Source organism: Salmo trutta, chromosome 32 (genome assembly GCF_901001165.1).
Source record: "Salmo trutta chromosome 32, fSalTru1.1, whole genome shotgun sequence".
Lineage (NCBI taxonomy): Eukaryota > Metazoa > Chordata > Actinopteri > Salmoniformes > Salmonidae > Salmo > Salmo trutta.
Genome location: NC_042988.1, coordinates 23,772,222 through 23,795,750, shown reverse-complemented (window position 1 = coordinate 23,795,750; position 23,529 = coordinate 23,772,222). Strand labels below are relative to the sequence as shown.

Sequence of the window (23,529 nt, the reverse complement as noted above, 5' to 3'; positions counted from 1 at the left end):
AAGAATTCCGGCTCTCACAGACCTGTTAGTTTTTCTCCTGTTCTCCACTCATTACCTGTATTAACTGCACCTGTTTGAACTCCTGTTACCTGTATAAAAGACACCTGTCCACACACTCAATCAAACAGACTCCAACCTCTCCACAATGGCCAAGACCAGAGAGCTGTGTAAGGACATTAGGGACAATAGGTAAGCAGCTTGGTGAGAAGGCAACAACTGTTGGCGCAATTATTAGAAAATGGAAGAAGTTCAAGATGACGGTCAATCACCCTCGGTCTGGGGCTCCATGCAAGATCTCACCTCGTGGGGCATCAATGATCATGAGGAAGGTGAAGGATCAGCCCAGAACTACACGGCAGGACCTGGTCAATGACCTGAAGAGAGCTGGGACCACAGTCTCAAAGAAAACCATTAGTAACACACTACGCAGTCATGGTTTAAAATCCTGCAGCGCACGCAAGGTCCCCCTGCTCAAGCCAGCGCATGTCCAGGCCAGTCTGAAGTTTGCCAATGACCATCTGGATGATCCAGAGGAGGAATGGGAGAAGGTCATGTGGTCTGATGACACAAAAATAGAGCTTTTTGGTCTAAACTCCACTCACTGTGTTTGGAGGAAGAAGAAGGATGAGTACAAACACAAGAACACCATCCCAACTGTGAAGCATGGAGGTGGAAACATCATTCTTTGGGGATGCTTTTCTGCAAAGGGGACAGGACGACTGCACCGTATTGAGGGGAGGATGGATGGGGCCATGTATCGCGAGATCTTGGCCAACAACCTCCTTCCCTCAGTAAGAGCATTGAAGATGGGTCGTGGCTGGGTCTTCCAGCATGACAATGACCCGAAACACACAGCCAGGGCAACTAAGGAGTGGCTCTGTAAGAAGCATCTCAAGGTCCTGGAGTGGCCTAGCCAGTCTCCAGACCTGAACCCAATAGAAAATCTTTGGAGGGAGCTGAAAGTCCGTATTGCCCAACGACAGCCCCGAAACCTGAAGGATCTGGAGAAGGTCTGTATGGAGGAGTGGGCCAAAATCCCTGCTGCAGTGTGTGCAAACCTGGTCAAGAACTACAGGAAACATATGATCTCTGTAATTGCAAATAAAGGTTTCTGTACCAAATATTAAGTTCTGCTTTTCTGACGTATCAAATACTTATGTCATGCAATAAAATGCAAATGAATTACTTAAAAATCATACAATGTGATTTTTATGGATTTTTTTTAGATTCCGTCTCTCACAGTTGAAGTGTACCTATGATAAAAATTACAGACCTCTACATGCTTTGTAAGTAGGAAACACTGCCGATTTTGCAGGTTATCAAATACTTGTTCTCCCCACTGTATATGGTTGGACAACATGCAGTACCAGAGCAACACAGCAGATGATGGTAGACACTGATCAAACTGAGTGTCCCTCACACAGATTTATGTAACCGTTTTTCCTTTTTTGTCTATAATGGAATCATCTTTCAACTTTGATATTTACAGCTCCTCGCCTCCATCTTGGCATTTGGGAGGGTGGTTAGTTACTTCATGAGTTGGTTATGGAAGTGACCTGTGTTACCTTGTTCTTATGTGTCCAATGTCCATAGCCTGAGGCACAGCACAGCCTCTGTTCTCATGTGTTAGTTCTCTGGATAGAACAACTGACTGTCTCTCTGCCTGTGACCTTTGGAACCCCCAATGAACCCCACTGGAACCTGAATGAATCACCAGATAATAATAGGAAATGATAGCATTATGGAATGATCCTAGTATTAGATATAGTGCTGATGCTGCTGACACGTCTTCTTCACCCTCATCTCCAGATCAGAGACTCTGTCACACTTTCAACCTCTCGCTATCTGAGTCTGTAATACCAACATGTTTCAAGAAGACCACCACAGTCCATGTGCCCAAGAACACTAAGGTAACCTGCCTAAATGACTAGCAACCTGTAGCACTCACGTCTGTAGCCATGAAATGCATTAAAAGGCTGGTCATGGCTCAAATCAACACCATTATCCCAGAAACCCTAGACCCACTCCAATTTGCAACGATGAGACAGCCTATAGGGAGGAGGTCAGAGACCTGACCGTGTGGTGCCAGGACAACAACCTGTCCGTCAACGTGATCAAGACAAAGGAGATGATTGTGGACTACAGGAAAAGGAGGACCGAGCACGCCCCCATTCTCATCGATGGGACTGTAGTCGAGCAGGTTGAGAGCTTCAAGTTCCTTGGCGTCCACATCACCAACAAAGTAACATGGTCCAAGCACACCAAGACAGCTGTGAAGAGGGCATGACAAAACCTATTCCCCCTCAGGAGACTGAAAAGATTTGGCAGGGTCTTCAGATCTTCAAAAGGTTTTACAGCTACACTATCGAGAGCATCCTGAGAGTTTGCATCACTGCCTGGTATGGCAACTGCTCGGCCTCCAACTGCAAGGCACTACAGAGGGTAGTGCGTACAGCCCAGTACATTACCGAGGCCAAGCTTCCTGCCATCCAGGACCTCTATACCAGGCGATGTCAGAGGAAGGCAACTAAAAATTGTCAAAGACTCCAACCACCCTAGTTATAGACTGTTCTCTCTGTTACCGCACGACAAGTGGTACCAGAGCGCCGGTACTAGGTCCAAGAGGCTTCTAAACAGTTCTACTCCCAAGCCATAAGACTCCTGAACATCTAATCAAATGGCTACCCAGACTATTTGCATTGCCCCCCCCTCCCCCTTTTACTCCACTGCTACTCTCTGTTATTATCTATGCATAGTCACTTTAATAACTCTACCTACATGTACATATTACCTCAATTATCTCGACACCGGTGCCCAGCACATTGAGTTATTTACTGCTGCTCTTCAATTATTTGTTATTCTTATCGTTTACTTTTTTTTAGGTATTTTCTTAAAACTGCATAGTTGGTTAAGGGCTTGTAAGTAAGCATTTCACTGTAAAGTCTACACCTGTTGTATTTGGCGCATGTTTTTTTATTTTATTTTATTTGTAATTAGGCCATGGTGCAGTATCCATATTTACCTGCAGAGGGAGACATTGAGTCAGTGCAGAAACAGCACAAATGTGGAAAGATATGGACACAGAGTTCTTTCTGTCATTAGCCTCACTCTCCTATTGAGAGCTTTGTAGAAAAAGACCCATACCTTTGGGCTGTTTACCAAACCAATATGCCTACAGATCAATACAATTTAATTATGTCCAGTTCTTCACTTTAATCCTGCAGATGGGCTTTCTGTCAGACATTGTGCTGAGCTTTCACTAATAGTCCTTATTCAGATAAAGGTAGATTAAAAAGCACATACATTTTCCAATTCCCAGTGTGTGAGTGAACTTCTCATCTGGTCTGGTGTCTTCTGAGGGGAGGCATCAGTGTCAGCCAGTCCTCTCCCTGCAACAGCAAGGTATAGGACAGAGAGTTGCTGAAACGTATTATGCCATATGTGTCCTATCTATTGTCACTATCTGCACACTGTGGAATCTCAGAGAGCAAGTCTTTGGAATAATAACAGTATTTGTGATTTGGCATGAGTTGGACGAGGGATTTAAATGTTGATAATGGGCAGATCAAGTGTCTTTTCAATAAGGTCTTTGGCCAAAGAGTGGTGGTTTACGAATGTATCATAAGGAAAGAATAGAAAGGGCATCATGGGAGACAGGGACTGAGGATCTGTTTGGCTCTCTATGTCAGACTGCTGCCACCTCTGGTCTGACCCTGACCTTAGTCTGACCTGGAAGGAGAGAGGGAGAGAGAGGGGTGTGCGTGTGCGTGTTTTATATGATAAGCTATGCAATGGACACACTTTTCTGTCTGACAATTATTGTTCTTGACATCACATCTGTACTTATCTGAAGTGGGGACCCGCAGACTTACTCAGACTATTGACTCATTCATTCTACTAAGTGTCTCGATGATGCAATAGCTTTCTGTCTCTTCTCCAAAGAAAAGATTATTGCCTATTTGAATGCTCTCTCTGTGCATTACAATGACATCATCCTCTAAGAGAAAATTACGTCATCCCTTCCGGGACACTTCTTACCGCCCCAACCAATTGAGCTGAAACCAATTTCAATTTTTCCTATTGGCCCTGCCAGTTCCAGAAAACGCCTTCTCTTGCCTTCGGTTGGTTGAAGTGTAACCGATGCCCTGTGGTGATTGGTGTCAACTGCACATCTGTCTGTGCGTCCGACCATGAGAAGAATACAGAGGTGTAGATGACTAGCGGGTAGTTTGGTTTTAACATTTATAGACGATTTGCATGTCTGTAGAAATACGTTAAAAATCCATGATATACACAGTTGAATTTAGAAAGATCTGAAAATAACAGTCTTTCATCATAAACCATATTTAGGCCTAAACATTTAACGACCCACTCTGCACAACAAAACATTAAATGGTGAAATATGTTGAAGACAAAAAGGAATATTTTTGATATACATAGTTTATTATGGGGAGTCACGGTCAAAAAGCCAATGTGAGCAATAGGTGAGTTTTGAGCTGTGAATGACGCAGTTCTCATACTAGACACCAGAGGGGGAGAATGTTTCACTGTAGCCACAATATGAGGCTGTAGAAGTTATTAGTCCTTCTCTGATTTCCATACATGTCGGGTCTAACGTTGAATGTGAGTGTAATTTTAATGTGTGTCAATGTAAAATTAAATCACGACTGTGCCCTCATGAGTGTGTGCGCGCGCGCTCCCATGCATGATCAATTAATTGTATAGCCCCGCGTGCGTGAGTGGGCGCGTGAGAGCTGCGAGTTTGTTTCTTTAAGACCCAACACCTTTTTATCCGAGGGAGGGATGGATGGAGAGAATGAGGAGAGAGAAAGACGGAGGTTGTCTATGGTGAGGTGTAACGTCGCTCGCGCCCAGTGCCATCGTTTACATGTGTGAGAAGGGAGAGGGGAGGGGGTTGCTTGCTGGCAACTGGGTTTTCACGGCGATACGACTTTTAACCGCGAGATGCCCGGATGGGGTAAATGGGAATTATGTATTTTTTGCTTTCGACGATGACAAGGGTGAGATAAGATTATGAATACAACATTGGTATCTGACATTTAATTAACGTTGTGAGATGGAGCTGTGCATGATCGGCCAGCTGTTTTTGAGGAGGGGGATGGAGAGGGGGCGAGGCGGTGGGGTGTAACGGGATGCTTCATTACCTACAATATAATTGGGGCATTTAAGAATAGAAGAATGCATAATCTTTCATTTGTGCGTATAGCCTTTATTTCGTTTGCAGAATAATTTGCATAGAGACCATTGGAAGGAAATCGGATGGGAAGAGTCTCTAGGCTACATAGCCTAAACACATGACATCTTCTGTTTTATTTTATTCACGTCGCTTTTCTGTTGTGACTGTGGTTTTAATTTATTAGGCCTAACATAGATCCTTCTCGCTAAATATATTTTCAGATTGTAACATACATGACAGTGTGAGACAGAGGTTATTATGAGACAGAGATATATTCCCTTCTACAGACTACACATAGTCCATAATTACAATGATGACAATTTAAATTCAAATACGTTATGAGACTGCCCCGCATAAATACATCGGTCTGTCTATCTCTGTAGACTATTAAGGGATACATCCGGCTCGTTTATTTTACCCATGATCCCCCTACTGAACGAGATGGCCAGTCTAAGGCTACAGCGTAACCCTCCATGACTCTCATTTCCGTGTATAACGCGCATCCATGATTAGCTTTATGACTAATCGGCTGTATGGACAGATAAGAGCAGAGACCGATGGATACATAGCTACATGGATACTGTTGCATTATTAGATCTGTTTCTCTCTTCCTTTCCCCTGTTTCTCTCTTCCTTTCCCCTGTTTCTCTCTTCCTTTCCCCTGTTTCTCTCTACCTTTCCCCTGTTTCTCTATTATTGTCCCCTGTTTCTCTCTTCCTTTCCCCTGTTTCTCTATTATTGTCCCCTGTTTCTCTCTTCCTTTCCCCTGTTTCTCTCTTCCTTTCCCCTGTTTCTCTCTTCCTTTCCCCTGTTTCTCTCTACCTTTCCCCTGTTTCTCTATTATTGTCCCCTGTTTCTCTCTTCCTTTCCCCTGTTTCTCTATTATTGTCCCCTGTTTCTCTCTTCCTTTCCCCGGTTTCTCTCTTCCTTTCCCCTGTTTCTCTCTTCCTTTCCCCTGTTTCTCTCTTCCTTTCCCCTGTTTCTCTCTTCCTTTCCCCTGTTTCTCTATTATTGTCCCCTGTTTCTCTCTTCCTTTCCCCTGTTTCTCTCTACCTTTCCCCTGTTTCTCTCTTCCTTTCCCCTGTTTCTCTCTTCCTTTCCCCTGTTTCTCTATTATTGTCCCCTGTTTCTCTCTTCCTTTCCCCTGTTTCTCTATTATTGTCCCCTGTTTCTCTCTTCCTTTCCCCTGTTTCTCTCTTCCTTTCCCCTCTTTCTCTCTTCCTTTCCCCTGTTTCTCTCTTCCTTTCCCCTGTTTCTCTCTTCCTTTCCCCTGTTTCTCTATTATTGTCCCCTGTATCTCTCTTCCTTTCCCCTGTTTCTCTATTATTGTCCCGTTTCTCTCTTCCTTTCCCCTGTTTCTCTCTTCCTTTCCCCTGTTTCTCTATTATTGTCCCCTGTTTCTCTCTTCCTTTCCCCTGTTTCTCTCTTCCTTTCCCCTGTTTCTCTCTTCCTTTCCCCTGTTTCTCTATTATTGTCCCCTGTATCTCTCTTCCTTTCCCCTGTTTCTCTATTATTGTCCCGTTTCTCTCTTCCTTTCCCCTGTTTCTCTCTACCTTTCCCCTGTTTCTCTATTATTGTCCCCTGTATCTCTCTTCCTTTCCCCTGTTTCTCTATTATTGTCCCGTTTCTATCTTCCTTTCCCCTGTTTCTCTCTTCCTTTCCCCCGTTTCTCTCTTCCTTTCCCCTGTTTCTCTCTTCCTTTCCCCTGTTTCTCTCTTCCTTTCCCCTGTTTCTCTATTATTGTCCCCTGTTTCTCTCTTCCTTTCCCCTGTTTCTCTATTATTGTCCCCTGTTTCTCTCTTCCTTTCCCCTGTTTCTCTATTATTGTCCCCTGTTTCTCTCTTCCTTTCCCCTGTTTCTCTATTATTGTCCCCTGTTTCTCTCTTCCTTTCCCCTGTTTCTCTATTATTGTCCCCTGTTTCTCTCTTCCTTTCCCCTGTTTCTCTATTATTGTCCCCTGTTTCTCTCTTCCTTTCCCCTGTTTCTCTATTATTGTCCCCTGTTTCTCTCTTCCTTTCCCCTGTTTCTCTATTATTGTCCCCTGTTTCTATCTTCCTTTCCCCTGTTTCTCTATTATTGTCCCCTGTTTCTCTCTTCCTTTCCCCTGTTTCTCTATTATTGTCCCGTTTCTCTCTTCCTTTCCCCTGTTTCTCTCTTCCTTTCCCCGGTTTCCGATCATCTTGTTCTCTATTTTCCAGCTGCTTCTCTCATCTGTCTGAAGACCACCCTGGGGTGTCCGAGGCCCTCCACTACACCTGCCCTCCCTCTTGCCCCTTCCCTAAACTCTTAGACACCCCCATGGCCTCCTCCTAACTCGCCCTACCACTCTAGACCCTGCCTTTGGAAACCTAACTGCACCCCACCCAAAGACACACACCGCACCCTAAAGGTACCTCACAATTACCTGGGCCCTGTCACTCAGCCAGACTCACTGAGACAACCAATCAGTTGTTATCACCACAAGCAGAGAGCCAATCAGACACAGCAGAGCTATTCCTATTGTAGCAATACATCCAAAGGAGCTAATTCGGTGAAGCCAGGAAGTAGAGATGAGGAAGTAGCAAGGTACAGAGTGACAAGCCATTAACCAACCAAACACAGGCTTGTTAGTGATGACTGTGACATGTTATTCATAGAGAGGTGAGGTACAGAGGAGAGAGAAGGGTAACAGAGTGCCACCATTCTGCTTGCCTTTCTACCAACCTCTTTCACATAGTAACAGGAGAAAAGGACAAGGACACAAACAAAGAGAGAGACCAAGGGCCAAAGCTAGGCAGAGAGAAATAGAGAGAGAGACAAAAGAGAATAGAGTGCCCTTCACACCTTACCTCATACAAGCACACACACTTGAAAACAATTCTGTGGGGTCCTTGAAGCAAATTCTCCCAGAACAATCCCACACTCTCCACCGACACCCACCAACTTTCAGCTAACACCCCACACACTCTCCGGCCTCAAGATGATGTGCGAGGTGATGCCCACCATCTCTGAGGATGGGCGTGGCGGGAGTGGGGGAGGGCCTTCCTCTCCGGGAGGGAGTGGCGGGGGAATGGGAGGCGGTATGGGGGGAATGGGGGGTGGGTACGGGGGCAGAGGGGAGCCCCGGGGCGGAGGTGACGAGGGGGGCAGCACAGGGAATCTGGAGTCTCTGATGGTGAACATGCTGACGGAGAGGGAGAGGCTGCTGGACAGCCTGAGGGAGACCCAGGACAGTCTGGGGACTGCCCAGCTTCGACTCCGAGACCTGGGCCATGAGAAGGACTCCCTCTCGAGACAGCTGTCCATCGCCCTACCACAGGTACACACGGGGAGGCGGGGTGTGTCTGTGTGTGTGTGTGTGTGTACATTCATGCGTCCGTGTTTGCGTGTGCACTTGCGTATGTGGCTGCCTGTGTGTGTGTGTGTGTGTTTCTGTGTGCATGAGTGTGTGTCATATGTGTGTTTACATACTAAGTGTGAGATCTGGAAAAATAATCTATAGGGGCCTTCCTGTTACCTCGCTGCTAACACATTGTGAGTGTGAAAAAGAGAGAGTGAGTGTATACGGTGCATTCGGAAAGTATTCAGACCCCTTGACTTTTTTCACATTATGTTACGTTACAGCCTTTTTCTAAAATTGATATAATTAAATATTTCCCTCGTCAATCTACACACAATATCCCTTAATGACAAAGTGAAAACAGGTTTTTAGAATAAAAACAAAACGTTAAAAAAACTGAAATACCTTATTCACATAAGTATTCAGACCCTTTGCTATGAGACTCCATCCTGTTTGTTTGGGCTCAGGTACATCCTGTTTCCATTGATCATCCTTGAGGTGTTTCTACAACTTGATTGGAGTCCACCTGTGGTAAATGTAATTGATTGGACATGATTTGGAAAGGCACACACCTGTCTATATTAGGTCCCACAGTTGACAGTGGCCTCCATCATTATTAAATTGAAGAAGTTTGGAACCATCAAGACCCTTCCTAGAGCTGGCCGCCCGGCCAAACTGAGCAATCGGGGGAGAAGGGCCTTGGTCAGGGAGGTGACCAAGAACCCGATGGTCACTCTGACAGAGCTCAAGAGTTCCTCTGTGGAGAAGGGAGGATCTTCCAGAAGGACAACCATCTCTGCAGCACCATCAATCAGACCTTTATGGTAGAGTGGCCAGACGGAAGCCACTCCTCAGTAAAAGGCACATGACAGCCCGCTTGGAGTTTGCCAAAAGGCACCTAAAGGACTCTCAGACCACGAGAAACAAGATTCTCTGGTCTGATGAAGCCAAGATTGAACTCTTCGGCCTGAATGCCAAGCGTCACGTCTGGAGGAAACCTGGCACCATCCCTACGGTAAAGCATGGTGGTTGCAGCATCATGCTGTGGGGATGTTTTTCAGTGACATGGACTGGGAGACTAGTCAGGATCAAGGGAAAGATGAACGGAGCAAAGTACAGAAAACCTGCTCCAGAGTGCTCAGGACCTCAGACTGGGGAAAAGATTCGCCTTCCAACAGGACAACGACCCTAAGCACACAGCTAAGACTACGCAGCAGTGGCTTCGGGACAAGTCTCTGAATGTCCTTGAGTGGCCCAGCCAGAGCCCGGACTTGAACCTGATCAAACATCTCTGGAGAGACCTGAAAATAGCTGTGCAGCGACGCTCCCCATCCAACCTGACAGAACTTGAGAGGATCTGCAGAGAAGAAAGGGAGGAACTCTCCAAATACAGGTGTGCCAAGCTTGTAGCGTTATACCCAAGAAGACTCGAGGCTGTAATCGCTGCCAAAGGTGCTTCAACAAAGTACTGAGTAAAGGGTCTGAATACTTATGTAAATGTTATATTTCAGTTTTTATATGCTCAGACTTTAACATGGTTCTGGTTTTATGTTGCTTCTCTTATCCATACTGAGCTATCCTGCTATCTACTGGACTCACCAATGAGCTGTTCAGTTTTTTACTGAGTTGTTCCGTCTGTTCTTGTTGGTATGTGGTTGTTCCTGCTCCTACGGACCACTTCTGGTGCATACTGAGCAGGGCTGTGGCTGAATCATGACTTAGACATGATGACAGACTGTTACATATTATTGGCGGTTCCATTCGATTGAGTAAAGATCTCTATAATACCCAGGCCAATATTAGCCCACATCCTTATGCCCGTGGAGTAATCATTCTAGTGTGACTGACGCCACTGAACATGCGAAAAGGACTCCATCTTGGATTTCAGACAGGCAGTCTCCCTGGATGCCTAAGTGGAGTGATGCGGTTTATTTTGTTAGAACCCATATGTTCTCTGAACTATTGAAAGCAATAACAGATGTGATAGGACAATGTGTTCTTACTGAGAATGACTGGACATTAAAGGGCCATATTACTTCACTGAGAGGGGGATCAATATGGTGCACACATCTACGGACACGCACATACACACATGATGCGAGCAGCACAGAGTGCTGTGATAGATTCAACACTAGGGCTAGCAGCACAGAGCGCTGTGTTAGATTCAACACTAGAGCTAGCAGCACAGAGCAATGTGATAGATTCAACACTAGAGCTAGCAGCACAGAGCGCTGTGATAGATTCAACACTAGAGCTAGCAGCACAGAGCGCTGTGTTAGATTCAACACTAGAGCTAGCAGCACAGAGCAATGTGATAGATTCAACACTAGAGCTAGCAGCACAGAGCGCTGTGTTAGATTCAACACTAGAGCTAGCAGCACAGAGCGCTGTGATAGATTCAACACTAGGGCTAGCAGCACAGAGCAATGTGATAGATTCAACACTAGAGCTAGCAGCACAGAGCGCTGTGTTAGATTCAACACTAGAGCTAGCAGCACAGAGCAATGTGATAGATTCAACACTAGAGCTAGCAGCACAGAGCGCTGTGATAGATTCAACACTAGAGCTAGCAGCACAGAGCGTTGTGATAGATTCAACACTAGAGCTAGCAGCACAGAGCGCTGTGTTAGATTCAACACTAGGGCTAGCAGCACAGAGCAATGTGATACATTCAACACTAGAGCTAGCAGCACAGAGCGCTGTGATAGATTCAACACTAGAGCTAGCAGCACAGAGCGCTGTGTTAGATTCAACACTACAGCTAGCAGCACAGAGTGCTGTGATAGATTCAACACTAGAGCTAGCAGCACAGAGCGCTGTGATAGATTCAACACTAGGGCTAGCAGCACAGAGCGCTGTGATAGATTCAACACTAGGGCTAGCAGCACAGAGCGCTGTGATAGATTCAACACTAGAGCTAGCAGCACAGAGCGCTGTGATAGATTCAACACTAGAGCTAGCAGCACAGAGCGCTGTGTTAGATTCAACACTAGAGCTAGCAGCACAGAGCGCTGTGTTAGATTCAACACTAGAGCTAGCAGCACAGAGCGCTGTGATAGATTCAACACTAGAGCTAGCAGCACAGAGCGCTGTGATAGATTCAACACTAGAGCTAGCAGCACAGAGCGCTGTGATAGATTCAACACTAGAGCTAGCAGCACAGAGCGCTGTGATAGATTCAACACTAGAGCTAGCAGCACAGAGCGCTGTGATAGATTCAACACTAGAGCTAGCAGCACAGAGCGCTGTGATAGATTCAACACTAGAGCTAGCAGCACAGAGCGCTGTGATAGATTCAACACTAGAGCTAGCAGCACAGAGCGCTGTGTTAGATTCAACACTAGAGCTAGCAGCACAGAGCGCTGTGTTAGATTCAACACTAGAGCTAGCAGCACAGAGCGCTGTGATAGATTCAACACTAGAGTTAGCAGCACAGAGCGCTGTGTTAGATTCAACACTAGAGCTAGCAGCACAGAGCGTTGTGATAGATTCAACACTAGAGCTAGCAGCACAGAGCGCTGTGTTAGATTCAACACTAGGGCTAGCAGCACAGAGCGCTGTGATAGATTCAACACTAGAGCTAGCAGCACAGAGCGCTGTGATAGATTCAACACTAGAGCTAGCAGCACAGAGCGCTGTGATAGATTCAACACTAGGGCTATCAGCACAGAGCGCTGTGATAGATTCAACACTAGAGCTAGCAGCACAGAGCGCTGTGTTAGATTCAACACTAGGGCTAGCAGCACAGAGCGCTGTGATAGATTCAACACTAGAGCTAGCAGCACAGAGCGCTGTGATAGATTCAACACTAGAGCTAGCAGCACAGAGCGCTGTTTTAGATTCAACACTAGAGCTAGCAGCACAGAGCGCTGTGATAGATTCAACACTAGAGCTAGCAGCACAGAGCGCTGTGATAGATTCAACACTAGGGCTAGCAGCACAGAGCGCTGTGATAGATTCAACACTAGAGCTAGCAGCACAGAGCGCTGTGATAGATTCAACACTAGGGCTAGCAGCACAGAGCGCTGTGATAGATTCAACACTAGGGCTAGCAGCACAGAGCGCTGTGATAGATTCAACACTAGAGCTAGCAGCACAGAGCGCTGTGTTAGATTCAACACTAGAGCTAGCAGCACAGAGCGCTGTGATAGATTCAACACTAGAGCTAGCAGCACAGAGCGCTGTGTTAGATTCAACACTAGAGCTAGCAGCACAGAGCGCTGTGTTAGATTCAACACTAGAGCTAGCAGCACAGAGCGCTGTGATAGATTCAACACTAGAGCTAGCAGCACAGAGCGCTGTGTTTGATTCAACACTAGAGCTAGCAGCACAGAGTGCTGTGATAGATTCAACACTAGAGCTAGCAGCACAGAGCGCTGTGATAGATTCAACACTAGAGCTAGCAGCACAGAGCGCTGTGTTAGATTCAACACTAGAGCTAGCAGCACAGAGCGCTGTGTTAGATTCAACACTAGAGCTAGCAGCACAGAGCGCTGTGATAGATTCAACACTAGAGCTAGCAGCACAGAGCGCTGTGATAGATTCAACACTAGAGCTAGCAGCACAGAGCGCTGTGATAGATTCAACACTAGGGCTAGCAGCACAGAGCGCTGTGATAGATTCAACACTAGAGCTAGCAGCACAGAGCGCTGTGATAGATTCAACACTAGGGCTAGCAGCACAGAGCGCTGTGATAGATTCAACACTAGCAGGGTTCATTAAGTGCGTCTGCTCAGAGTGTGCCGCCACTGCTGAGAGAGAGAGAGGGAGAGTGGAGAGACAGATTGATAGAGAGAGAGGGCTGCAGAGTGAGAATAAGAGCATGGTACAGAGAGAGAACTGGTGGTATGAAACACACACACAGACTAACGAATCAGGCCAATTTGCATATTGCTGCATACTAATGATGGAGCTTCTGGCGTCTATTCTTAGGTGTTCTGGGTTATCACATGGAGAGATAGAGATGGATGAAGGATTGTAAGGATGAGAGCGGAGTAGGCCGAGTGAGAGGATGAGAGGGAGAGATGGAGGCTCGGTACAGTCGAGAGACACCTTGAGGTAGTTTATGACATTGTGTCTTGGACTGTGGAGGGGGAGTGAGACAAGGATAGAAAGAGAGAACTCTAGAGAGAGAAAGCATATAATTGTGGGATATTGGTGCCAAAGGCTGTCTTTTCAGCTAGAACCAATCCCAGAATTCCAAATTCCTATTGGTCTGCTGTGTACCATCTGTACATGACTCTCCCTTTTCCCCTGTCTTCTTTTTCCCTTTTCCCCTGACTTCTTTTTCCCTTTTCCCCTGTCTTCTTTTTCCCTTTTCCCCTGTCTTCTTTTTCCCTTTTCCCCTGTCTTCTTTTTCCCTTTTCCCCTGTCTTCTTTTCCCTTTTCCCCTGTCTTCTTTTTTCCCTTTTCCCCTGACTTCTTTTTCCCTTTTCCCCTGTCTTCTTTTTCCCTTTTCCCCTGACTTCTTTTTCCCTTTTCCCCTGTCTTCTTTTTCCCTTTTCCCCTGACTTCTTTTTCCCTTTTCCCCTGTCTTCTTTTTCCCTTTTTCCCCTGACTTCTTTTCCCTTTTCCCCTGTCTTCTTTTCCCTTTTCCCCTGTAGTCTTTTTCCCTTTTCCCCTGTCTTCTTTTTCCCTTTTCCCCTGTCTTCTTTTTCCTTTTCCCCCTGTCTTCTTTTCCCTTTTCCCCTGACTTCTTTTCCCTTTTCCCCTGTCTTCTTTTTCCCTTTTCCCCTGTCTTCTTTTTTCCCTTTTCCCCTGTCTTCTTTTTCCCTTTTCCCCTGTCTTCTTTTTCCCTTTTCCCCTGACTTCTTTTTTCCCTTTTCCCCTGTCTTCTTTTTCCCTTTTCCCTGACTTCTTTTTCCCCTTTTCCCCTGTCTTCTTTTTTCCCCTTTTTCCCCTGACTTCTTTTTCCCCTTTTCCCCTGTCTTCTTTTTCCCTTTTCCCCTGACTTCTTTTTCCCTTTTCCCCTGTCTTCTTTTTCCCTTTTCCCCTGTAGTCTTTTTCCCTTTTCCCCTGTCTTCTTTTCCCTTTTCCCCTGTCTTCTTTTTTCCTTTTCCCCCTGTCTTCTTTTTCCCTTTTCCCCTGACTTCTTTTTCCCTTTTCCCCTGTCTTCTTTTTCCCTTTTCCCCTGACTTCTTTTTCCCTTTTCCCCTGTCTTCTTTTTCCCTTTTCCCCTGTAGTCTTTTTCCCTTTTCCCCTGTCTTCTTTTTCCCTTTTCCCCTGTCTTCTTTTTTCCTTTTCCCCCTGTCTTCTTTTTCCCTTTTCCCCTGACTTCTTTTTCCCTTTTCCCCTGTAGTCTTTTTCCCTTTTCCCCTGTCTTCTTTTTCCCTTTTCCCCTGACTTCTTTTTCCCTTTTCCCCTGTCTTCTTTTTCCCTTTTCCCCTGTCTTCTTTTTTCCTTTTCCCCCTGTCTTCTTTTTCCCTTTTCCCCTGACTTCTTTTTCCCTTTTCCCCTGTCTTCTTTTTCCCTTTTCCCCTGTCTTCTTTTTCCCTTTTCCCCTGTCTTCTTTTTCCCTTTTCCCCTGTCTTCTTTTTTCCCTTTTCCCCTGACTTCTTTTCCCTTTTCCCCTGTCTTCTTTTTCCCTTTTCCCCTGACTTCTTTTTCCCTTTTCCCCTGTCTTCTTTTTCCCTTTCCCCTGACTTCTTTTTCCCTTTTCCCCTGTCTTCTTTTTCCCTTTTCCCCTAGCTTCTTTTTCCCTTTTTCCCCTGTCTTCTTTTTTTTCCCTTTTCCCCTGTAGTCTTTTCCCTTTCCCCTGTCTTCTTTTTTCCCTTTTCCCCTGTCTTCTTTTTTCCTTTTCCCCCTGTCTTCTTTTTCCCTTTCCCCTGACTTCTTTTTCCCTTTTCCCCTGTCTTCTTTTTCCCTTTTCCCCTGTCTTCTTTTTCTCTTTTCCCCTGTCTTCCTTTTCCCTTTTCCCCTGTCTTCTTTTTCCCCTTTCTTCTCTATCAGTAGTTACCACTGATGTGCACACTGACAGCCCAGTCCCTAATATTCCTACCAGTCCACTGAACACAATAATCAACAGTGTTATGTTATAATGCTCCAGGGCATGTAGAATTACACCATATACTGGAAGAGCTAGACTGAGCACCAATGCTTCTCAGTGACTTGTGGGAACGCCCATGATTCAGTCTTCACATGCTCCAGGACACGGGCGGTTGCATGCCTTTCCTTACTGTGACACTGATAGTGAATGTGTGTCACGGCTTGGTCACGCACAGGTAAAGTCCATCTGAGCCAAGATGGTACAGTGTCATATGTGGCCAAATGTCAGCCTAGCCTACACAATATGGCTGGCCCCGCCATGGCCATGCCACAACAGAATGGCCATCAGGTGTTCACTGGAGGGTTATGAGCAACCCAGGCCAGGAACATAGACATTATCTGCTCCCAGATATACGTAGTTGGAAACTCAACATCATACTGTAGTCGACTCAGTGATGGGGGGGTCAGTGGAGGCTGGTGGAAGGAGCTATAGGAGGACGGGCTCATTGTAATGGCTGCAATGGAATGCATGGAATGGAGTCAAATGTGGTTTCCATATCTTTGTGTGTGATCCACTTCTATTTATCCCATTCTAGCCATTACAATGAGCTCGTCCTCCTATAGCTCCTCCCACCAGCCTCCACTGTGTGTGCATGTGTCTCACCAGTGTGTCACAGGTCTGTAATTTAAATGTTTGTTTTTTCTTGTTGAAATGTTTTTGTGCTTAGTTGTGTCTTGTTGAACTGTTTGTAATTGTGCTGTATGTATGTGTGCTAATGTACTGAATATGATTATGGCTACATACAGTGTATTGTGAGTAACGCCGCCCCCTTGTGTCCCTGCAGGAGTTTGCAGTGCTGACCAAAGAGCTGAATGTCTGCCGGGAGCAGCTGCTGGAGAGAGAGGAGGAGATAGCAGAACTCAAGGCAGAGAGGAACAACACACGGGTTAGTCTGTTTCTGTGCACGTGTGTGTGTGTGTGTGTGTGCGCGTGTGTGTTGAATTGTGGGCTTGAGTGTACGTCTTTGTGTCTATTGATGTGTGCATGTCTATTCATGCACGCATATGTTTACGCTTGAGTATGTCTGTATACCTATATGTTATACAGTTCAGTTTGTATTTGTATTTATTATGGATCCCCATTAGCTGCTGCCAAAGCAGCAGCTACTCTTCCTGGGGTCCAGGAAAAAATTAAGGCAGTTTATACCATTTTAAAAACATTATAATATATTCACAGATTTCACAACACATTGTGAGCCCTCAGGCCCCTACTCCACCACTACATCTACAGTACTAAATCCATGTGTATGTATAGTGTGTATGTTATCGTATGTGTGTGTGTATGCATGTGTCTGTGCCAATGTTTGTGTTGCTTCACAGTCCCCGCTGTTCCATAAGGTGTTTTTTTATCTGTTTTTTAAATCTAATTTTACTGCTTGCGTCAGTTACTTGATGTGGAATAGAGTTCCATGTAGTCATGGCTCTATGTAGTACTGTGCGCCTCCCATAGTGTTCTGGACTTGGGGACTGTGAAGAGACCTCTGGTGGCATGTCTTGTGGGGTATGTATGGGTGTCCGAGCTGTGTGCCAGTAGTTTAGACAGACAGCTGGGTGCATTCAACATGTCAATACCTCTCATAAATAAAAGTAGTGATGAAGTCAATTTCTGCTCCACTTTCAGCCAGGAGAGATTGACATGGATATTATTAATATTAACTCTCTGTGTACATCCAAGGGTCAGCCGTGCTGCCCTGTTCTGAGCCAATTGCAATTTTCTTAAGTATTTTTTTGTGGCACCTGACCACACGACTGAACAGTAGTCAAGGTGCGAAAAACTAGTGCCTGTAGGACCTGTCTTGTTGATAGTGTTGTTAAGAAGGCAGAGCATCGCTTTATTATAGACAGACTTCTCCCCATCTTAGCTACTACTGCATCAATATGTTTTAACCATGACCGTTTACAATCTAGGGTTACTCCAAGCAGTTTAGTCATCTCAACTTGCTCAATTTCCACGTTATTTATTACAATATTTAGTTGAGGTTTAGGGTTTAGTGAGTGTTTTGTCCCAAATACAATGCTTTTAGTTTTAGAAATATTTAGGGCTAACTTATTCCTTGCCACCCACTCTGAAACTAACTGCAGCTCTTTATTGAGTGTTGCAGTCATTTCAGTCACTGTAGTAGCTGACGTGTATAGTGTTGAGTCATCCGCATACATAGACACTCTGGTTTTACTCAAAGTCAGTGGCATGTCATTAGTAAAAATTGAAAACAGCAAGGGGCGTAAACAGCTACCCGGGGGAATTCCTGATTCTAACTGGATTATATTTGAGAGGCTTCCATTAAAGAACACTCTCTGTGTTCTGTTAGACAAGTAACTCTTTATCCACATTTGTAGCAGGGGGTGTAAAGCCATAACACATGTTTTTCCAGTAGCAGACTATGATCGATAATGTCAAAAGCTGCACTGAAGTCTAACAAGACAGCCCCCACAATCATTTTATCATCAATTTCTCTCAGCCAATCATCAGTCATTTGTGTAAGTGCTGTGCTTGTTGAGTGTCCTTCCCTATAAGCACACTGAAATTCTGTTGTCATGTAGATCAGATCCTTATTCCAAGTGGCCCCTGCTCTCTGTGTGTCTAGCTGCTGCTGGAGCATCTGGAGTGCCTGGTGTCTCGTCATGAGCGCAGTCTGAGGATGACAGTGGTGAAGAGGCAGGCCCAGTCTCCTGCCGGGGTCTCCAGCGAGGTGGAGGTCCTCAAGGCCCTCAAGTCCCTGTTCGAACACCACAAAGCCCTGGACGAGAAGGTGTGTGTGTGTGTGTGTGTGTGTGTGTGTGTGTGTGTGTGTGTGTGTGTGTGTGTGGTGTGTTGCTGGACAAGAAGGTCAGTCTGGGTGCTAAATGGAGGAGTGAGTGGGCTGGCTCCACAGGATTTAACATCCACCTCTCTTTCTCCCCTTCACTCCCACTCTCTTTCTCTCTTTCCGCTATCATCTTTCTCTCCCCCTTTGTCTGTCTGGGACTTCCTTAGGTGCGAGAGAGGTTACGTGTGGCTCTGGAGCGAGTGACTGATTTAGAGGAAGAGCTGGAGTCCTCCTCAAATGAGGTGAGTTATCCTCCTCTGCTCGTTCTCCTTTTCCTCTCTCCACAGATAAAGCGTCTTTTCTAAACCTTTCTGTTCTCCATCTCTACCTAGTGCCATTCACTACGAGACCAAATCAAAAGACGCCAACAAGGCTTAGAAAATGGGAAAGAGGTGAGGGGATTTATGCTGTATTGGCTGAAGTAAATGTTGAAGTATTAGTGTCTCTTGTGCTGCGTAGTTTGCTTGGAGTTTAAGGAGTCGCATCACATTTCCATCTTTACATGATCTTGTCTTTTCCTTGTCGTTTTCCTCTCCTTCTTCCTTTCACAGCGGCTGCCCAATGGACCCTCCTCCATCCTGGAGGATGGAGAGATTGACAGAGAGAGACAGAGAGAAACAGAGATAGAGCGGCAGAGAGCAGAGCTGGCCCAGCTGAAAGAAAGACTGGCCCTCATGTGCAGACAGGTGAGTGACAAATAGAGATAACTAACAGTTTGAGTCATACATACACCAGACATACATGTGTTTACAGGAATATCACTTTCATAGATGTGATACTGACCCAGATGGTGGCTTCTTGTGTGTAACTATTATGTCACCCTCCAGGTTGGGGAGATCGAGGAACAGCTGACTGCAGCTAGGAGGGAGGTGACCAAGTCAGAGGAAGCCAATCAGAAACTGCAGAGGGATGTGAAGGAGGTGAGCTCTACTTCCCAATTGGTTGAAAATACACGTGTGTGTCAGCATCTCATTGCGCTAGAGAGAAATTTGTGTCTGTTTTCCCTACTCTTATTAGAGAAATGTAACAGTTTCCTGTGGCAACAGAGCCATTTTCCTACTTGGCAGCAATAACTGCTACTGTACTGTACTGTATGTGTGAGACTTGCCCTGTAGCCATGGCGACAGTATCACTAGTAAACAGGCAAGCGCGTGGATAGAAGCTGGCGCTGTCACTCACACAGCTGATTGGTGGCTTGGGACTGGGAGGTATTTTGGGGCTAGTGGTCCCAGAGCCACCCAGTCACCACACCCCCTACCTCCTCCTCCCTCCTCCTCTCCCTCCCATTCCTCCTCCCCCTCCTCTCCCTCCTCCTCCTCCTCCAGGACTTGTTCAATAACATCTGTCACTTGGCAGAGATGTGTTTCCTCTGTCAACAACTTCCTTCAACTAACCACTATCATACTTCAGCTACAGTTATAGTGGTTTAGCCAGCAGCGCCAAGTCCCTTTGATCATGCCCGACTTTTATGTTATTTTCTCCCTCTTTCTATTTCTCTCTTTTCCTCTGACTGTCTGTCCCTCCCCCTTTCTCCTCTCTATCAGGCTCTTTGTCAGAGAGAGGACATGGAGGAGAGAATAACTACTTTAGAACGCAGGTAAATACAACTGTCTATCCACCCCCCCTGAAAACACCAGGGAATGTCTTTTGCCATAGGCAATTGTGTCTGTTGTGTTCAGTTGTACGACATTGCCTTCAAGATGTGTCTGCTGTATGTCATTGTGCTGTGTGCCTGCAGGTACCTGAGTGCCCAGAGGGAGGCGACGTCTCTCCACGACATTAAAGACAGGCTGGAGAATGACCTGGCCAGTAAAGACTCCCTCTACAGGCAGGTGGGTGAAGCAACCTGCTTTCTCCTGGTTGTTTCTGCTAGTGGAGAGGACTGGTAGATTAGCAATGATAAAAGCTCTGCATTTTGCGTTCAGGGTTAAGAATTATTTTTGTTACTGACTGTGAGGTCAATTCCTTCTCCTCCTTCTCTTCCTCCTCATCTTACCTCTCCCTCTTCCTCCTCCTCCTCCTCGTCCTCCTCCACTCCTGCAGAGTGAGGAGAAGAACAGGCAGCTCCAGGAGCGTCTAGACGATGCCAAGCAGAAGCTGCAGCAGACCCTGCAGAGGGCCGAGACGCTGCCTGAGATAGAGGCCCAGCTCGCCCAGAGAGTGGCTGCACTCAACAAGGTACACCACCTCCGCTACCTGTGTGTGTGTGTGTGTGTGTGTGTGTGTGTGTGTGTGTGTGTGTGTGTGTGTGTGTGTGTGTGTGTGTGTGTGTGTGTGTGTGTGCGCGTGCGTTTGTGTGCGTGTGTGTGCATGCGTTTGTGTGCGTGCGTGAGAGCATCCAAGCGTGCATTCGTGTGTAAAATTGACAGCACGCTCAAATCAAATAAATATCCAATCAAAATCTGAAATAAATAAATAGCTGCTACGAGCCCTGCATGATAATGATTGGCTTCATCACACTATTTACATTGTAGTTCAGCCTCAGGTGCAGAACATGTCAAGAGCTGAATAATAATTAATTGCTTGTATCATAAAACTGTCATTTATAACAAACATGATTGTCAAGGAGATGTAAATGTCTCAATCATCAGCGTAACCCTAAAGAACCAATTATGTAGTAGTTGTTGAGGCAAGATAGCTGAAATGTCACTCCAAATAAGATTCATGTACACTGACATCAGTGGTGGCTCCTCAGAGGAGGAAGGGGAGGACCATCCTCCTCAGTGAATTGTAAAAATTGTAAAACATTTAAGATATCCTTTTTAGATAAAACTATACTAAATATAATCACATGTCACCAAATAATTGATTAAAACACACTATTTTGCATTAACATCATTCAGTAATGTAGCACCATGGTGTAGCTGGGGGACAGCTAGCTTCTATTCTCCTCTGGGTACATTGACTTCAATACAAAAACCCCAAAATGGTTCTCACCCCCTTCCATGGACTTACACAGTAATTATGACAACTTCCGGAGGACGTCCTCCAACCTATCAGAGCTCTTGCAGCATGAACTGACATGTTGTCCACCCAATCAAAGGATCAGAGAATTAATCTAGTACTGAACGCATAAGCTACATCTAGCTAGCACTGCAGTGCATAAATGTGGTGAGTAGTTGAATTTATTTTGGGTAACAGAAAAATACTGCATGATAGCTGACTCAAAGAGAGAGAAAGACAATAGTTGAACAGTTTTGAACAAATTAATTTATTCCACTTTCAGTTTCACTTACTTAGCTAGCAAATGCAGCTAGCTAGTTTAGCCTACTCAAACACCCTGCTCAAACAGAGGGATGCTATGTTAGCTAGCTGGCTATGACTATCCAACACAACACTGGAACTCTTCCAAGTCAAGGTAAACTTTTACTAATTTATTGCCACCGGGGCCCGCCGGTGTAACGTTACTGCATGATTGTAGCGGGTTTACTATTGTGTTAGTTGTTTTAGCTATGTTGACTATGATGTTACTTTAGCTAATATGGTGACAACATCTAGGCTATGAGTAGCGGTTATGATATGGTTTGGCTTGGAAAGGTTTTTTCGCCTGGTCACGTAAGGGGACAAGGTGAGAGGAGGAGAGCGCATGGATGCAAGAAGAAATACAAAATGGCTGCTATGAAAGTGAACTGTGTTTACGTGTGATCAGGGGTGTATTCATTCCGCCGATTCTGTTGGAAAATGTTTCTTAAACGGAAGCAAATGGAACAAAACGGGGATGAACATACCTGAATTTGTTCAATAGAAACTCTTGTTTGCAACTGTTGGACTAATGATTACACCCTATATCAGCTAGATGCAGGCCAGAGTGTGCAAGGCGGTATTGAATGTGTCACTGTCTATCCATGTGTCACTGTCTGTCACCTCAACATTTTCTCTCGACCTGTGTGCACCTACGTTGTAAACTTTCATTCAAAGACTAAGTTGTAGCAACCTCATGGGGGTATAGGTAAAATTTGAGTATCCTGTAGTAGCCTAAACCTATCGCTGTTACATTGAACTGGGTGAATGGAATATGAATGACAGTCATCCAATGTGCTGTAATAGAAATAAGGCCATGCTCATGAAAAACGACATCTTAAACAGCACTGACCGCCACTGACTGACATCTGAAAACAGATCAGAAGTGAATGTGTATGCTAGAAAACATCCTACTGTGTTTGACTATGATCTGCACAGACAGGGGATCACTTAAATCAAAAGGTTGACCCAACCCAAGGTTGCGCAGTCATAATTATGTTCTATCAACATTCTTACATGCTGCCTGTTTTGACTCCCCACCCTCCTCCTCTTGCATCACAGGCTGAGGAGCGTCATGGTAACTTTGAGGAGCGACTGCGACAGATGGAGGCGCAACTAGAGGAGAAGAATCAGGAGTTACAGAGGGTGAGTCATGCTCGCTCTCCCTTTTTCTTTTTCTCCCTTCCACCCCCTCTTTCATACCATTCCTTTATCACTCTTTACTCTACAATGGCATACTAATTTTCTAAACCCTCTATTTGTCAGTCTGTATTCAGATCCCAATCTCCTTCTCTCTCACTCAGTCAAGCAGAAAGGTCGCTGTTAACTCTCCACCCACCCTCTGTCCTTACATTTTTCTATTTTACTCTCTCCCTGCCTCAGGGCAAGGGAGGCACACAGAGTTTGCCAATTGGAGAGGCCTTGTCCAAGATGGCAGCAGGATCAACAGTAGAAACAATAACAGACATGAAAATACCTCACTATTTAGCTCCCTAATCTCCCTCTTTTCTCTTTCTCTTTCTCTTTCTCTTTCTCTCTCTCTCTCTCTCTCTCTCTCTCTCTCTCTCTCTCTCCCACCCTTTCTCTCTTTCTCTCCTTTCCCTAGGCGAGGCAGAGGGAGCGGATGAATGATGAACACAACAAGCGTCTGTCTGACACGGTGGACAAGCTGCTGTCTGAGTCTAACGAAAGGCTTCAGCTCCATCTCAAGGAGAGGATGGCTGCCCTGGAGGACAAGGTACTACTTACTGGCCCACTCACACCCTCTCACACCTCTTCACACTTAGCATAGTTCCCACTCAAAACAGTCAACACTTCAACCAAAACCCATACACCTTCATTTCACACACACCTGAGTTCCCACTCAAAACAGGCAACACAATCCTCTTCATCCAGTTTCTATTCAAGACTGTTGTCACTTCA

At 45.6% G+C, this 23,529-nt stretch overlaps 1 protein-coding gene and 1 long non-coding RNA gene across 5 annotated transcripts in view; one reads left to right on the top strand and one right to left on the bottom strand.

The window, feature by feature from the left end:
- Positions 1-2,952: 2,952 nt before the first annotated feature.
- On the bottom strand, positions 2,953-10,177 carry LOC115171481 (uncharacterized). Its single transcript, XR_003871204.1, has 3 exons — positions 10,115-10,177; positions 3,304-3,389; positions 2,953-3,022 (listed from the first exon to the last, which is right to left on the bottom strand). It is a non-coding gene; the product is annotated as an uncharacterized LOC115171481 (long non-coding RNA).
- The window catches only part of LOC115171480 (liprin-alpha-3), a 40,457-nt gene continuing 21,742 nt past the window's right edge, over positions 4,815-23,529 (top strand). The window contains exons 1-13 of one of the 4 annotated variants that reach the window (XM_029728323.1): positions 4,815-4,848; positions 7,395-8,494; positions 16,345-16,446; positions 18,145-18,309; positions 18,534-18,608; positions 18,699-18,758; positions 18,918-19,052; positions 19,194-19,286; positions 19,911-19,963; positions 20,105-20,198; positions 20,410-20,544; positions 22,669-22,752; positions 23,213-23,344. In XM_029728323.1, coding sequence (XP_029584183.1) covers positions 8,156-8,494; positions 16,345-16,446; positions 18,145-18,309; positions 18,534-18,608; positions 18,699-18,758; positions 18,918-19,052; positions 19,194-19,286; positions 19,911-19,963; positions 20,105-20,198; positions 20,410-20,544; positions 22,669-22,752; positions 23,213-23,344 — 1,467 coding nt within the window. In that variant the 5' untranslated portion in view covers positions 4,815-4,848; positions 7,395-8,155. The other 3 variants (XM_029728324.1, XM_029728322.1, XM_029728325.1) reach the window with 3 other exon arrangements.